This window comes from Ixodes scapularis, unplaced genomic scaffold (genome assembly GCF_016920785.2).
Source record: "Ixodes scapularis isolate PalLabHiFi unplaced genomic scaffold, ASM1692078v2 PGA_scaffold9__187_contigs__length_104089568, whole genome shotgun sequence".
In the NCBI taxonomy this organism is placed as follows: domain Eukaryota; kingdom Metazoa; phylum Arthropoda; class Arachnida; order Ixodida; family Ixodidae; genus Ixodes; species Ixodes scapularis.
This window is the reverse complement of record NW_024609884.1, coordinates 64,797,888-64,812,126: the sequence shown is the minus strand read 5'-3', so window position 1 is coordinate 64,812,126 and position 14,239 is coordinate 64,797,888. Positions and strand designations below refer to the sequence as shown.

The following is a 14,239-nucleotide window of genomic DNA, read 5'->3' as shown; positions in this document are numbered from 1 at the left end:
AAAGACGGGAGCGCGGAATCGCGGAGGCACTTGTACGTGCCAATGCGCGGACAGAGATGGTCGCTAGGTCCCGGACTCGAAGCAGGGCTCTAAAGCGGCGCCCGTTTGAGGGACTATCCTTCTCCATCAGAGGCGATGGCCGTGCCCCCTGAGCCATTCAAGGAACTTCCACTTTAATCCTGAGCTCCTTCGCAGAAAGACGGGAAGGCGGGAAATGATGCTCTCTTTATTTCATGTAAATAATAAGAGAAAAAAAAAAAAAAAAACTAAAATCACGTAAAGAAGGTCGGAGCCATTGGCGTTTGCGTCATTGGGCTTCCACTCACTCTAAAAGAAGCCCGTGCGTTTACTTCCCCGCACAACACTCGGAGAGCCAATCACCGCAACTTACGGAGGCAGCTCTCCGAATGACAAGCCGAAACATATGTTTAGACCAGAAAAACGCAGTCTGAGTTGGGACATTAAGCAATGCCAAACGTCACGTTTTCATTGCTTAATGTCGCAACTGAGACTGCGTTTTTTTGGTCTAAACATATGTTTCTGCATCGTCATTCGGAGAGCTGCCTCCGTACGTTGCGCTGATTGGCTCTGCGAGTATTGTACGGGGAAGTAAACGTACGAGCTTTTTTAGTGTGTGACGGTCGCCCTACTCTCAAATCCGTCTTTGGTCGAAGTAAAAAACTTGCGAACTTTCTTTGCGATCAACCAAAATCGGCTCAGCGAACGATGAGGCGGAACATCTGTTTAGACCTCAAAATTAATCTGCACTGTGGCATTACGTAATGTAAGCATGACGCTTTGCATTGCGTAATGCCACAGCGGCAGAATTAATTTTGAGGTCTAAACAGATGTTCCGCCTCATCATTCGCTCAGCTGATTACCTAGATCACAGAGATAGGCTCTTTGAGTGTTTTGCGGGTAAGTAGGCGGGCAGGCATTACTTAGAGTGTAAGACTTTGCAGGAAACAATGCTTTCAATTTCGTTCTAGTGAGGAATTTGCACAGCATATATATTTTTTCAGTGTGAATTATAAACCCCTTCTCATGCACGCTTTGAAATGAAATCACACATTAGCGACTGGGACCTTTCTTGTCGGTGTCCGTCGCTGGTGGCAACTTTAATGTTACTGACTCCCGCTGATGAGTGAAAGATACATAAGCAGTGAAAGTGGAGAAGAAAGCGAATTAACTTTATTCTCTTGTTATAACAAACAATGTGTTATATCATCTCTTTTCTCTGCAACACTCTTACGCTTGATTGTTAGACGTAGGTTAAAGTTATCTGAAGCATATATGCCCACTGGGGCATTATTGAAGCAGGAATGGCGAGAATACTCCCTACCAGGATTGAACTTCGAGCAAGTTATTCACAGCCAGATACCATACCGAATGAGCTAAGCAGAGGAGGTGCATAAAAACAGGTAACAGTTAGCTTAGAAAGTGAAATAATAATGGGCACTATAGGACGGTTCCACGAAACGCTTTTTCACTTCCGGTAAGCCGCGTTCAACCATATGATGCATGCAGCGTACGCCACTTTCCGCAATTCGCATGCAGACGCTTAGTTATCGCCGTCGTTTGTGGTGTTAGAGAAACAAGGAGGTATGGCGAGTGACTCCGTTGACGACAAATTCACTCAAGATTACTTCGTTTTTTCGTTTGCAGTCGCCCCGGAGGCATCTACTGGGGCCAGTTTGGCTGCTGACGGTTCGAAATCTTGATCGCGGTCTCGTGTTAAGGATTGAATAAAGACGCGCTATGCATAAACAAGGAGTACAAGCCGATGTTTTTTTGTGTTCTCGACAAATCTGGCTGGTGCATGCAGTCGATCACGATGCAGATTAACTTGACGGAGCTGGAAAACACCGCCTCTCCAATAAAAAGGCGCAGAGGGTTGAAGTGCATCAGAATGGCGTCCGGCGAGATTTCGAGCCAGAAATACGGCACGTGAAACCGCACTGTTTACAAAAATTGAAGTCCACATGTGTTAAATAACAGTCTAGCCAGCGCTCGCGAGCATTTGGCCACTTCCGATTCATTAGGAAGTTTTGTTCAGCTGTTGACAAGCGACGACGATGATCTGCAAACCTGTCTAAGCATGGTTCTGAAAACTGCAGTCTGGAGGTTTAAGATTTATGCTGACATAGGCTTGCAGCTCATTGTCGTCGCTTGTCAACAGTGAAACTAAATTTCCTAAGTAACCGGAAGTTGCCAAACACCGCTCACCTATTGCGGCCAGACAGGAAGTGCGCGTGCATTACACACAAACGCAGCATTGAACGCGCCCTCATTCACTCTTATGGAAAAGTGTATAATTGCGGACAACTTTCTGTAGCATTTCAGAAGGGAAAAGAGAGCGTGCAGAGCTTTGATCGACGCTCAAGGTGCGCGAGCGCTCGTGCGGCTATAGCGTTGTCTGCATATCCACAGAGAGTTGTCCGTGAGTATTGGGTAGGAGATCGTACTACAAGGGGCGCTTTATCGAGCTTGTTGTCCCCGCAGCCCGGTCTTTACTAACACAACATAACAAAGAAATGTAACCTCGCCTAGCACAGCTTTGCTCTGACCAGTGCTTTAGTCGCATGATGAGAGGCCTTTTAATCGCAATCTTAGAATTCTCGGATCAAAAACAAACACGAATATGCGGTTTGTTGTCTCCACAGCTGAAGCGTAGCGCTAGAGGCGTGACTGTTCGATCTCCTCCCCAATAGCTTGATTATGCTTACATTGGTCACCAAACTTCTCCGTAACGCCATGGAAGAGCTGGGTACGCGACCAGGCGCGTTGCTGGAGAAAACAAGGGGGCTAAGAGCAGCCAGTCTAGTCAGCACCACTAGCAGTCTGGAAATCATGAAGTGTGTGTCGGAATTTCGAACCCCATCTGAATGAGCCGCCCATAGATCGCGGTGACCCGTCATTGTTCGGAGAGCGTTTCTCGCTAATGTAAGCGTCTTTGTATCTTTACATTCAATCAATGGCTCAAACTTCCACATCTGCAATGATCTCCAAGATACTATTTTGATTCCTTTTTTTCCTCAGAAAAGTTTTTCAATACCCGCATCGCAGTCTAACTTTAGCACCGCTAGCAGCGCTTCACGTAGAGGCACTGTGAACTCGAATGCCCAAGTTGCCTGGATCTTTCTAATATTTCTCAGGTTACGTTGTTCAGACATCTGAGCCGGCCTTCTATTGTTCGATTCACTTTATGTGCAACCGAAACCGAAGCTACAGGCGCAAGCACGTTGTCCTGAATGGGGTGCCTTCATGTTGCCGTCAAGCTTGCTTGCCTTGGATTTTCGCACATTTGTAATTTACATAGTGGGATTTTACTCGCAAATTAACAATTTTAACGTCACTCGTGTGAAAAAAAAAAAAAAAAGGTGGTGGAGGTTTAGCGTCGCTGTTGCGAAAGCGCAAAAAAATATTCTCATGGGAATCGGGTTTAATTTGCTTCTCGGCTCTTTCAAGTTTGAATGCTTGGTTCTGACAATTCGTATGATACGTATGTATCCAAGAAAACATGCCTCTCGCAATATTGTTTATAAATGTACGGTATGTAATTTATTTCGTCATCTGAGCCATATTATAAGAATTTGTGCACTGCACATTTGATGGTGTCAAATGGATCCTTGGAATGCCCGCCTTCGGCACGCAGCAGAATGGATCGGCCTCACCAACCAGTGCAGCTACGCCGCCGCTCTCGCGATGCATCGACGGAACTCCAGTCTTCCTGCACGTGCAAAAACCTAGCCTCTGCTTTACATGTGCACAGCACGAGACGGTAAGTTGGCTGGCCTTCCTCCCGTGGACCAAAGATATGGCGGCGTCGCGCAAGCGCTGAACTCATGATGAGATCGCTCCCTCTTTTATCATATTCAAAATACCTTGGACCACATTCAGCCAATTTCATCTAAACGGCGAGGGACTGTTCCACGTCCTTCACGCAACGGAGCGGAAGGAGGAGCCTGCCAATCAAAGGGCAACAGAGACAACGCGCTGGAAACGCGCGATGACGAGGCAGCCTAGCGCGCGCCCTCTTTCCTGAGGTCGGGGGGGAAACAAAAGAACGTGAAGCGTTTTGGGGGTAAACAAACGGTACGCAAGAAGAAGACGAACTTGCAGGCCGTATAGGCCGCTTATAATATCTTATTCCAATCAATCAATCAGTAAATCAATCAATCAATCAATTGATTTATTTTTCTTTCACCTGGAAAGATGGTAGCTGGGGCAAAAAACCGCAACACGTGCAGCTTGACAAGGCCTGCAGCTCCAAGACAGCAGTGCGCCCGTACAGGGCTTTGTTCAGAAAATCAAATCTAAAATGAAAGCATTCTTGAAGTTCAGAAGGGCGCAAAAAGAAAGCAGTCAAAAAAAAAAAAGAAAGAAAAAGCTACATGGTTCCATATAGCATCAGTTGACTCTGTACATATAAAACACGAAGCCTGAAGTTCACAACGTCGACAGTATCGTCATCAAAGCTTCAAATGGTAAGCCATGGCTAAGATCTGTTTTGACATTCAGCTTGTTCAAAAAAGATCGCACTATGTATGTAATCGACGTCAGTCCACAGTCTGCCCGGGGGGTGGATACACTCCACTCTTTACTTCGCCATGTGTCATGAATGCTAGTATTTTTATTTAAATTGGATATTTGTGGAAAACAACTATGTTTATTCTTTTTGTGTGTGCTGTTTATAAGATACTAGATGGCGGTAGTAATATAGGTGTGTTATTCTGCCAACATTAAATCGGGCAAAAAGAGCATCTGTATTGTAAAAATAGAACACTTTTGTAACCCCTCTTAGAGCTTTTCTTTGCAGAGTTAGAGGTTCGTTTATATTTCGAATGGTAGTGGTACCCCATACGGGGTGGCAGTTTTGAAAATATGACTGTAGACAAAGCCGTAAAAAATTATTAACTTAACAAATGGGGTGAAAACTCGACGTTATCGGGATAGAGTACCAACAGCTTTTCTGGCTTTTTTTATGTATCTACTGTATGTGATCGTTCCATGATAAAGTATCTGAAAACATTACCCCTCATTGCTTGAATGACTTTACTATCTTGATTGCTTCCCCGGCTATGGGGATATTAGGGTTAGAATGAACAGTCACGTTTTTAGATCGGAACACCATGCACTTAGTTTTGCTTACGGTGATACGTAATCTGTTTATTCCTGTCCAACCATGTAAATGCGGGAGCAAACGATTCGCCCATTTTTCGATACCGTCACATGTAGCGCCTTCCAAAAATATTGAAGTGTCATCGGCGTAAGCCATGACTGTGGACCAATCTGGAACGCTGTGTTCAATGTCATTAGAAAAAAATAAAGAAATAACAGAAAACCTAAGATACTTTCTTGAGGTACTCCTGCGTTCACTGTTTTTGTAGTTGAAACTGAATTATTGATTTGAACAAATTGTCTCCGTTCTGCCAGACATGACTTAAATAAATTCTGTACATGACTCCGAATGCCGTAGCATTGTAACTTTTGTAGAAGTATGCTGTGGTTAACAAAGTCAAATGCCTTAGAAAAGTCGATATATATATGACCAATGTCAGTAGTTCATCTTTTATATTATTTATGATGACTTTTTTTTTTTTTTTTACAATGAAGCGGATTTAGTAGACGTTCATTTTCTGAAAACCTTGCTGACTGTTCGTTAACAAGAAAAAATGCTCCCTATATGCCGACAATTTACTATGCAGTATGTTTTAGAATCCTCTAAAAAAATTAGAAAATATTGATATTGGCCTATAGTTCCCCAACAAGTTAATATCACCATCCTTAAAAAACAAAACAAACTTAGCAATTCGCATAAGTTAAGGAAATGCACCCAAAGTCCTTGAAAGACTAAAAATAAACGTGAGTGTTTTACCTAAGAAGTCATTAACAAAATTAATTGGTTTAATAATCAGGTCATTTACATCGCCACCTTTGCTATTTGTTATGCTTCGAAATGGCAACATTACCTCGTTTTCATCGGCCAAGCACTTCGGAGAAAAAAAAAAGAACACGCTGCCCAACTTTTGTTGTAGTTCACACGCTGCTAAAGTGACCTAAACGCAAACCTCTGAATCCATTCGCGTGTTCCTTGGAACCGTGACTCTCTCCAAAGTGTACCTTCGAAGCTGCGTGTTTACAAATGAATCAAAGGAGGGGGAAGGGCCGCGCTGTGTGCTCGCTGACTTGGCGCGAGAGGAACGCGAAGGATTCTTGTTTCGCGCACTGCCTGCAATTACCAGACGCCACAGGGGAAGGGGGGGGGGGATGATGAGCAACGCTGCGATATGCTGCTTGACCAGTCAAGCTGCATATCGCAGCTTTTTTCCTCGGGCTCCCCCATCAAGATTGATGAAAGTAAAGATATTATTATCATTATTATTAACGTCAGGCTCTCAACTTCGAAGGTGGCGTTTAAGAAACTGCCGCGGTAAAAACGAAATGAAAAAGTGAGAGACCGACTAGGCTGGAATAGAAGTTACTGGAGGACACTTAAGACTGCTTACGTGTAGGAATGCGATAGTATTCGTAGACGTAGCGTATTTCTACAAGCTGCGCGCCCCGCTATCCTCTGCAGAGGCCAGCCGGGAAGCCTCTGCGGACGCCGGCCGGCCGGGTTTTGGGGCGGAGGGTGTGCGCTGCTGCGGCGGAGCGCGGAAGCAGCGCCGAGAGGGGATTCTCTGTGGGGTGGCGTTCCTTGGAACTACCCTGCGCGCGGGCCGCGTCGCAGCCATTTTAATATCCGTTCCACGGAGGGGATTTCTCTGCCGTTTTTCGCGGTTACAGACGTCTGCTCCATGGGATAGCTAAAGGGGCAATGCAGAGATTCTTCTGCTTTGCGCCAATACCGCTTAGAACAGATAATTGACGTTAATGACTTGCGACACCCGTTAGTTTTTCACCACGCGGAATCGAAGTCGCAGAAAAAATTTAAGAAAAATGAGCTGCGTTCACCCCTCAACTCGCAGCCAGAACAAGCGGCCACGTGATCTGGAGCCGATTATATGCCGCCAATATTGATCATAGCCACGCGCTCGGGTTGGCGAAGCACAGGACACGCGCTGAGTTCCAGACATTATTATGGTTCGGCTATTGTCGTCATTGCAGCGATTGGACACGGGCCACTACGCGAATACTTCTCGAGCTATCGATTATCACGAGCCCAAATCGAGTGCCTTCGCAATGCTCGGGTCCAGTCTATGAGCCGCATTCAAATATTGTCACTAAGCGGTACTGCGACCGCCCAGCTACGTCATCAAATTTTGCGAAGGAAAGATTGGATAAAAATGCTCACTTTCGTTCTTGAAATTACACTGCAACAAAGGAGTTCCTTGGCCAATGGCGTTGCGTGCGAATATCCTTGAGTCCCTCTAGTGCCACTAAACTCGTGTAGGTGAAAAACATTCCAATTGAATATCTTTGCACCACCCCTTTGATGCTTTCGCATTAATAACGGTTAGTGGTGAAACTTTGGCATCAGGTTCTAACCGCTAGTGCTACATTTGGGCGGAGAATGAGCTCGCGAAAACACTGTCATTGCGGTGCAAAAACACTGTCAGTTTTTTTTTGTTGTTGTTTAGGGGATAGAGGGGGGTGGGGAGGCACGTTGTATTTTCTGAGGGTTACTAGGAGGCGCTTTCACAAAATTGATTTAAGTAATGCACATCATGCGAGGACGGCTCCCAATGAATTTTAGGTGTCACCCAAATAGCGTCGCCACGATACCGTGTTAATTCGTTTCTGTCCCGTTTCTTCGTGACAATCGGCCAAGCACTTCGGAGAAAAAAAAGAGAAAACAAAAAGGACACGTTGCCCAAATTTTGGGCCAGTTCACACGCTGCTAACGTGACCTAAACGGAAACCTCTAAATCCATTCGCGTGTTCCTTGGAACCGCGACTCTCTCCAAAGTGTACCTTCGAAGCCGCGTGTTTACAAATGAATCAAAGGAGGGGGAAGGGCCGTGCTGTGTGCTCGCTGACTTGGCGCGAGAAGAGCGCGAAGGATTCTTGTTTCGCGCACTGCCTGCAATTACCAGACGCCAGAGGGGGGATTCCTGCCACGCAGCTCAGCAGGAAGCGAACGTTTGATTAAGTGAGTTCTTGGGATCGGGGGAGTTTTATTTTGTTTCGCTCGAGTGATTTTCTTCTTTTTTTTTTAAATTGCTGTAATGGAGCTCTCTTTTTTTAAATGTGCGCAGGTAGTTTTTTTTTTTGTGAGAGCTGGTCTAGTGTGCTCCGGTAGTGAATGGCTATTTTGACAAAGAGAGTGTTACTCTGACTCGTGTGAGAAAGAGAGAGCGCGCATCGCTGCGATGAAGACGACACTCTTCAGTAAGTGTTAATTGACGTCGGTAGTCTTTATTCTTTTAATATAGAAAAGCCGATAAAGATGTTGGCACTCATTGAGCACTGCCGTTTATTTCATACAAACTATCAAAGAGAAAAAAAAAAGTTTGCATGTAACAGTGTTTACGAAACCAAACGTACTCCTCCCTACACATGCGGCGCACAGACTCGTTCCAAGATATGCGTAGCACATACTCGAACTGAAACGGGACCGTAATCTTATATGGCGGTTACCAGTTAAGTAAAAAACGGTTCGGCGTAATCAAATGTGAGACGCGCCTTTTTCCGGGTGGCGGCGCGAAGGCAATTACATATTCGCGAGTGTGGCGTCAGCGGCGCAGTTTTTACTTAACAAACGGCAGCGACGTGGAGACTGCTCACTAATAATGAAATTAAAAAAAATTTCACATCCATGTGCAGCAAGACTTGGCGTGAGCGAGTCGGCGCGGTGGCGAACACTTCTATGTTTTTTTCACCTTTCGATGGACCCCAAAGCATGCTACGAGCGACCGAAGCCAATCCATAGCTCGGAGGGTGTCACGCGCGCTTCCAGTTCGGTGGTGCGACGCGGGAAGCGCGAAGTCACGAGACAAGCCAGGAACTATGTGCAGTAGCTCGCGCGTCCATAGTAGAACAGTGGGGAGCTCGTAACGTCCATAGCAGAACAACATAAGGTGAAACGGAGTATAGCTGACTCTGTCAAGAGGCTAAGTGTTATTATTTGTGTCTGTGCTTGTGTCATGTGTGTTTGTTTTTCATTTCTTGCTGTTAAGCAATTTTCCTGAATGAGAGCGAAAGCAAACTTAAATATCAAAATAAAAACAAAACGTCGGTGGCTGTCGGCGTGTTTGTTCCGCTGTGAAAGAATCTGGAGGCGCCAAGAGGCGAAGCCGCGTCGAGCGCGGCGGACACTGCGGCGCCGGTCACCGGGACACCAATCACCCAGAACAGCCTCCTGGACGCTACTTGAGGATTTTTTTTGTGTCCGTAACTGGTACTATGGTACGTTCTACCGTCACGGTGTCACTGTGCGTGCTGGCTGACTAACTTCACATGTGAGTACTGTACTTTGGTACTGTTTCTGAGCCCTTGTATGACCACTTAGTTTGCGTAGAATGCTGTTTGCGATAAAAAGTCAAGATCGCAAGACGACATTAAGCATAAATTTGGTTTGCTGTTTTCGTTTCCCCTGCACGGCTTCTGATTACCTTTTCTTAATGCAAATGACGTCATGTTGAACATACTTTTTTAACGACTAGAAGCTGTGGACTTTTCTTTTAAGAACCGATTTGAACTAGTTCACACTTGATGGAACCGGTAGCCCAACCGTATTTTTTATTAATTCATCACTGAACCGGAACCGAACTGGAACAAAATGCAAAGTTACTAAACCCGAACTGAAGAGGAATAATTACCGGTTCGACTCCCTGATTTCACAGTCATCAATTGACGATTGTGACACAGACCACATAGTAGTTCCAGGAAACAAGCTAAACATCCGAGAGTTACAATTTTTGTTTTTTGTCTGTTGACTAGTCAAGAAGGATACAGCATGAAGATTTTTGAGAGATAACAAATTAGTAACCGGAAACTAGGTCTAAAACAACAAAAAAATTAAAACTGGACATTTAAATTGTTTGCTTCACCAAATTCAAAATCCAACCTTGTGAACATGTCGTGAAAATTGTATTCTATAGTTTTTATTCGTTTGTTGAAACGCTTATTATTTTCTCATTGTGTATTATTATTTAACAGTTGACACATTGCGTAGAAATAGTTGCTAGGAACGCGCGACCGACCAAGACACGAAAGTTATCGCGCGCTCCCTGCAGGGATTTTCTATACACTGTTTGGCTTAAGTACAAGCTAGAGCTTACACGAACGCCACTACGCGAGCATGCCTTTCAGGCAAGCATGGGTTTGTGAATTGAACGCATTCTTCGAGGCAACATGCTCACGATTTTATACCTTGGACTTCGCTTGAACTTGTGGAACATGCCTGACGCAACACATATTTGGTGGACCTATGATGAAGCCACCACACGGGATATTAAAATTAATTGAGCTTTTAATTGACGATGTGCATTTGGTGATGGTACCTTCCCAGAGATGCTGGTAGAGTTATGCATTCGAAGCAGGTTTCCCAGCGACAGAAGCAAGGACACATCCTCCGCAAGTATAAGGCAGGTGACGACGCAGGTGACAACAGAAACTGAATAAAAACTGTCATGACGACCCAGCCAAGAAAAAAACAAAAACTACGGTGCAATCCTGTGGAACGCACAGCCACGAGTCTTCACGTTCGATAAGAGCTATTCGACAATTTCTATTGAAGCGAACGATGAAAAGCGTTTCTTGTTTTTGTATTCCGGTATTCGAGACAAAGAGAGAAAGAGAGAGAAGCTCTCGAGAAAAAAACAAAAAACAAACGTAATCGCAATCGTACAATGCACCTAATAGAAAAGTTTAAATTCTCTTCAGTATCGCTTATAGAAGCGGTGTCAGAAGATTAGCGAAGAGCTTAATTCATGCCTCAACTCATGTACAAAACGCCCTAAATTCCTATAGGTCTAAGTCGATGGGATTAGAGTTCATTTGCGAAGTACAAAAGGACAAAGTCTGAACCAACGTAAAAAAACGAAACCGTAAAAAAAAAAAAAAAAAGACCGCGTGGCAACACGCTTTTGATAGACTAGTTCTCCATTTAAATAACAAATTAGCGTCGGGCCCTTTTCCCGCTCAACGAGCAATCGCCTTTGAACAGTCAGGGAGTTTAAAAAAGCACGTTTATTCAGTATAATGTTAGAAGACAGCAACGACGGAGCAAGGGGACTCCCATGTTTCGCGGAGGTCCTTTGATATGCCGCTTTCTGGTTTGTTTTGTTTTCAGTCTTTTTCCAGAGTGGATTGGCGCCCACGACGTGAGGGAGGACCAAATTAGGATCGGTAGGTTAATCGGAAAAGGCAACAAGGGCTTAAACTCTCCGTCCCGCCGCTGAAAAGATTGATGTCAACGACGTAATGGTTTTTTCTCCACCGTATTGCGTATTGCCGCGCACCGTTTCCGTATCTCAATAGATATTCGCCGCGATTGTCCCTTTTCCTCAGCACCGCATCTGATCAGTGACTCGCTGCGATCGAAAGCGCACGGCGGAGTCGCTGAACGAATTGCAACCCCTTCGCATCCGAGGTTTTCCCGGCATCAATCAGTGACATGAACACCGTCGAGATTTATGCACGCAACTGAGCAGCTTACATTTCTAGCGCAATTTTATGCTGACAGCGAGGAATAATGAAACTTAGCATCATTAACTGAATAAGATTATTGTTAGAATTTGATAAGGAAGTGGGATCTAGGTATCAAACGGCATTCGTGTTGCTTTTTGCGACGGCCCCCTAGACAAATGTTTGATGTATTTTGCTCGAATAAAAAAAAGAAAAAGTCTGTACTTTTGAAATTACGAATTCCGGCGTTTTGTAATAGCAACTAGAGCCTAACCGTGATCGGTGGGAATCTGTGGCGTTACTAAACTTATCTTTTTGCATGATGTTGTGCGCCGAGTATGACTGCCTGTCATCTGAGGCTTTCCATATAATTGAGAGGTTCCCATTGAAACATCTCCAGCGTGAGACTTGGTGATTGCAAACGCAATTGTCATTTGTCAAAAACGCTTTCACTTGGCATTTTATATATTTTTTTGTTAACATGGGAACTTAGTGTAACGTTTGTTTAATAATAGAGTCTAGAAACCTGACACTTGGAGTGAGACTTGTTGAATTGAAACGTGAAGTGAAAAGGCGTATACCAAACAAAAGGCAGTGCGTAGTCGGAACAACCCTGCATAGTTCGAGCCATGAATGACAATTTGATTTGGACATGTAGTTCTCCGGGTAAATTTAATAAGTTATCATTGCATATAACCATTAAGTGGTTATGGTTCCAGAAAACGCGATACAATTACTAGTAGCGACTCGCGGGAATTTGCTTTTGGTTTTTTGTTTTGTTCAGAGTTTAATTTTTTTTTCCCCACAGAAAGAAAATGAGATTCGGAGCGCTACTGGGGAGTCGAGTGGGTGTTTCCGTCAGCAGCTACAAGTCCCTCGAAAATTCCTGACGGCTGACGTATGCAGTGAAGTCTCAAGTGCGCACTTCAGTCATCAATGACGGGGAAGCGTCTGTCGTTAAGCAATTTATTATAACAAATCCCGTTTATCGGGAAGCTTTCGGAGGTCGCTATCAAATGCACGGAAGCCGCGATAAGGCCGTGTCTTGATTCTACGGTTTTGTGATGTTTGGCGAGTCAATACTCTTTCAATAGTTGCTGAAAATGCAAAAAAAAAAAAAAATCCTTATGGGTAACATGACCCCCCGCTGGAAACCCTGGTCGAAATCAATGCCGCTCCAAAGGTTTCCACACCCACCGTTTTCGACGGACGTTGATGAAAATTCTAAAACCACTGAAAATAGCATTTATTAGGTCAGTGCATATTTATATATACGTGCATTGACCTGATAAATACCCCTTCTCGATAGAGTCGTCGATTAAACTGTCTACAGTAACACTGCGCATGTAGTACTTATTAATCCGTTTGGTCCATTGTTCACACGGTAGGTCACTTCACTTATATATACATATTGGATATATATAAATGAAGTATAAATGTGAGGTATATTTTGTTAGGCATTTGATTTGTTACTTGACGTTCGTGGCATCTACGCTATATCAGAACTGTCGGTCTCTAGCCTTCTGCGCGCGTCTCAGGCGCACCGACCTAGTACACGTATGTTCTAAAGCCCCTCAGTGCGTTCACTGAGGATGATCAAGTTCGAGGATTTAACACACCGATGGTCCGGACAAGCCTCAGACACCGCATTGGAAAAGCTGGCTGTTTGCGGTCTATGAAAAACGGTATCAACTTCTAGTGCGCGTTTTTCCGAGGAAGACGCGCACTACAAGTTGAGAATTTGAACGAAAGAAAATACGATGCGTTTCGAAGAACTCCGATATTGAATTAGTAGCAGACCTCAGTCACAGTGTCAATCAAGAGCCGTCGCTGTTTTAATAACAACGTAATTACTATCACCCGCACATGGGACACGGAGGACCCATTTTGAAACTTTAATTTCAAAACTTGTAAATACAACAAACTTGATTTGTTGCTTAAATCTGTCATTTTCTGGTTAAATCTGTCATTTTCCTGATGAGAAACAAAAAATAAAGAAAAAAAAAACTTTTTTCGAGCTAGCCTTTGGAGAGTTGTGCGCGGACACTTGGGTGCTGTCCCCAGGAGAGCGGCGCGGACGTGTGACGCTGGAGGCGTGGAAGAGGGATCCCCCGGGGCGCTCACCTGGTCTGGTCGAGCATGGCGGGTTGCATCCATCCCGCGCGCAGGGGGGCCAGGGGCTCCTCTTTGAGGCTCGCCATGGGGCCCCGGGGCTGGAGGCCCGCATCCTGCAGGCCGAACATGGGCAGGCTGCTTCACCTGCGCGCCATGCCGCGATTGCCCAGGGGGAGACGGGCCCTGACAGCGCGCCGGGAGAGCCCGATTTGACGGCGCCAAACCTCCGGGGGTCCGCTTTTGTGAGCGCTCTGGGCCCGTAACAGGCGCCTCCCATAGGACTGCCCCTCTGGAGACCCCGGGGGCTGCCAACAGGTGACGGCCACGCCCACGCGCCCGGAACGCCCCGAGGGAGGAGCCGCCAGACAGATCCACCAATCGGGGGAGGGAGCCGCCACGTGCGCGCGCCACGTGCTCACGCGCCCGCGGTCCGGACTCTGGTCGACGGGACTCGCGTCCAAGGCGTCCGGCGGAGGCATCTGCGGGGGTCGGCGGTCAGCCAGCGCTCTCCAGTCAGGTACTGGGACTTTGCTTTCCTCGGGTTCGGGTG

The 14,239-nt window shown here is 45.5% G+C and overlaps 1 protein-coding gene across 1 annotated transcript in view; it reads right to left on the bottom strand.

Annotated features, from left to right (window-relative positions):
* The window catches only part of LOC8036695 (transcription factor collier), a 181,847-nt gene extending 168,030 nt beyond the window's left edge, over positions 1-13,817 (bottom strand). The window contains exon 1 of the mRNA XM_042287107.1: positions 13,699-13,817. Coding sequence (XP_042143041.1) covers positions 13,699-13,817 — 119 coding nt within the window. The remainder of the gene's footprint in view (positions 1-13,698) is intronic.
* Positions 13,818-14,239: the final 422 nt, after the last annotated feature.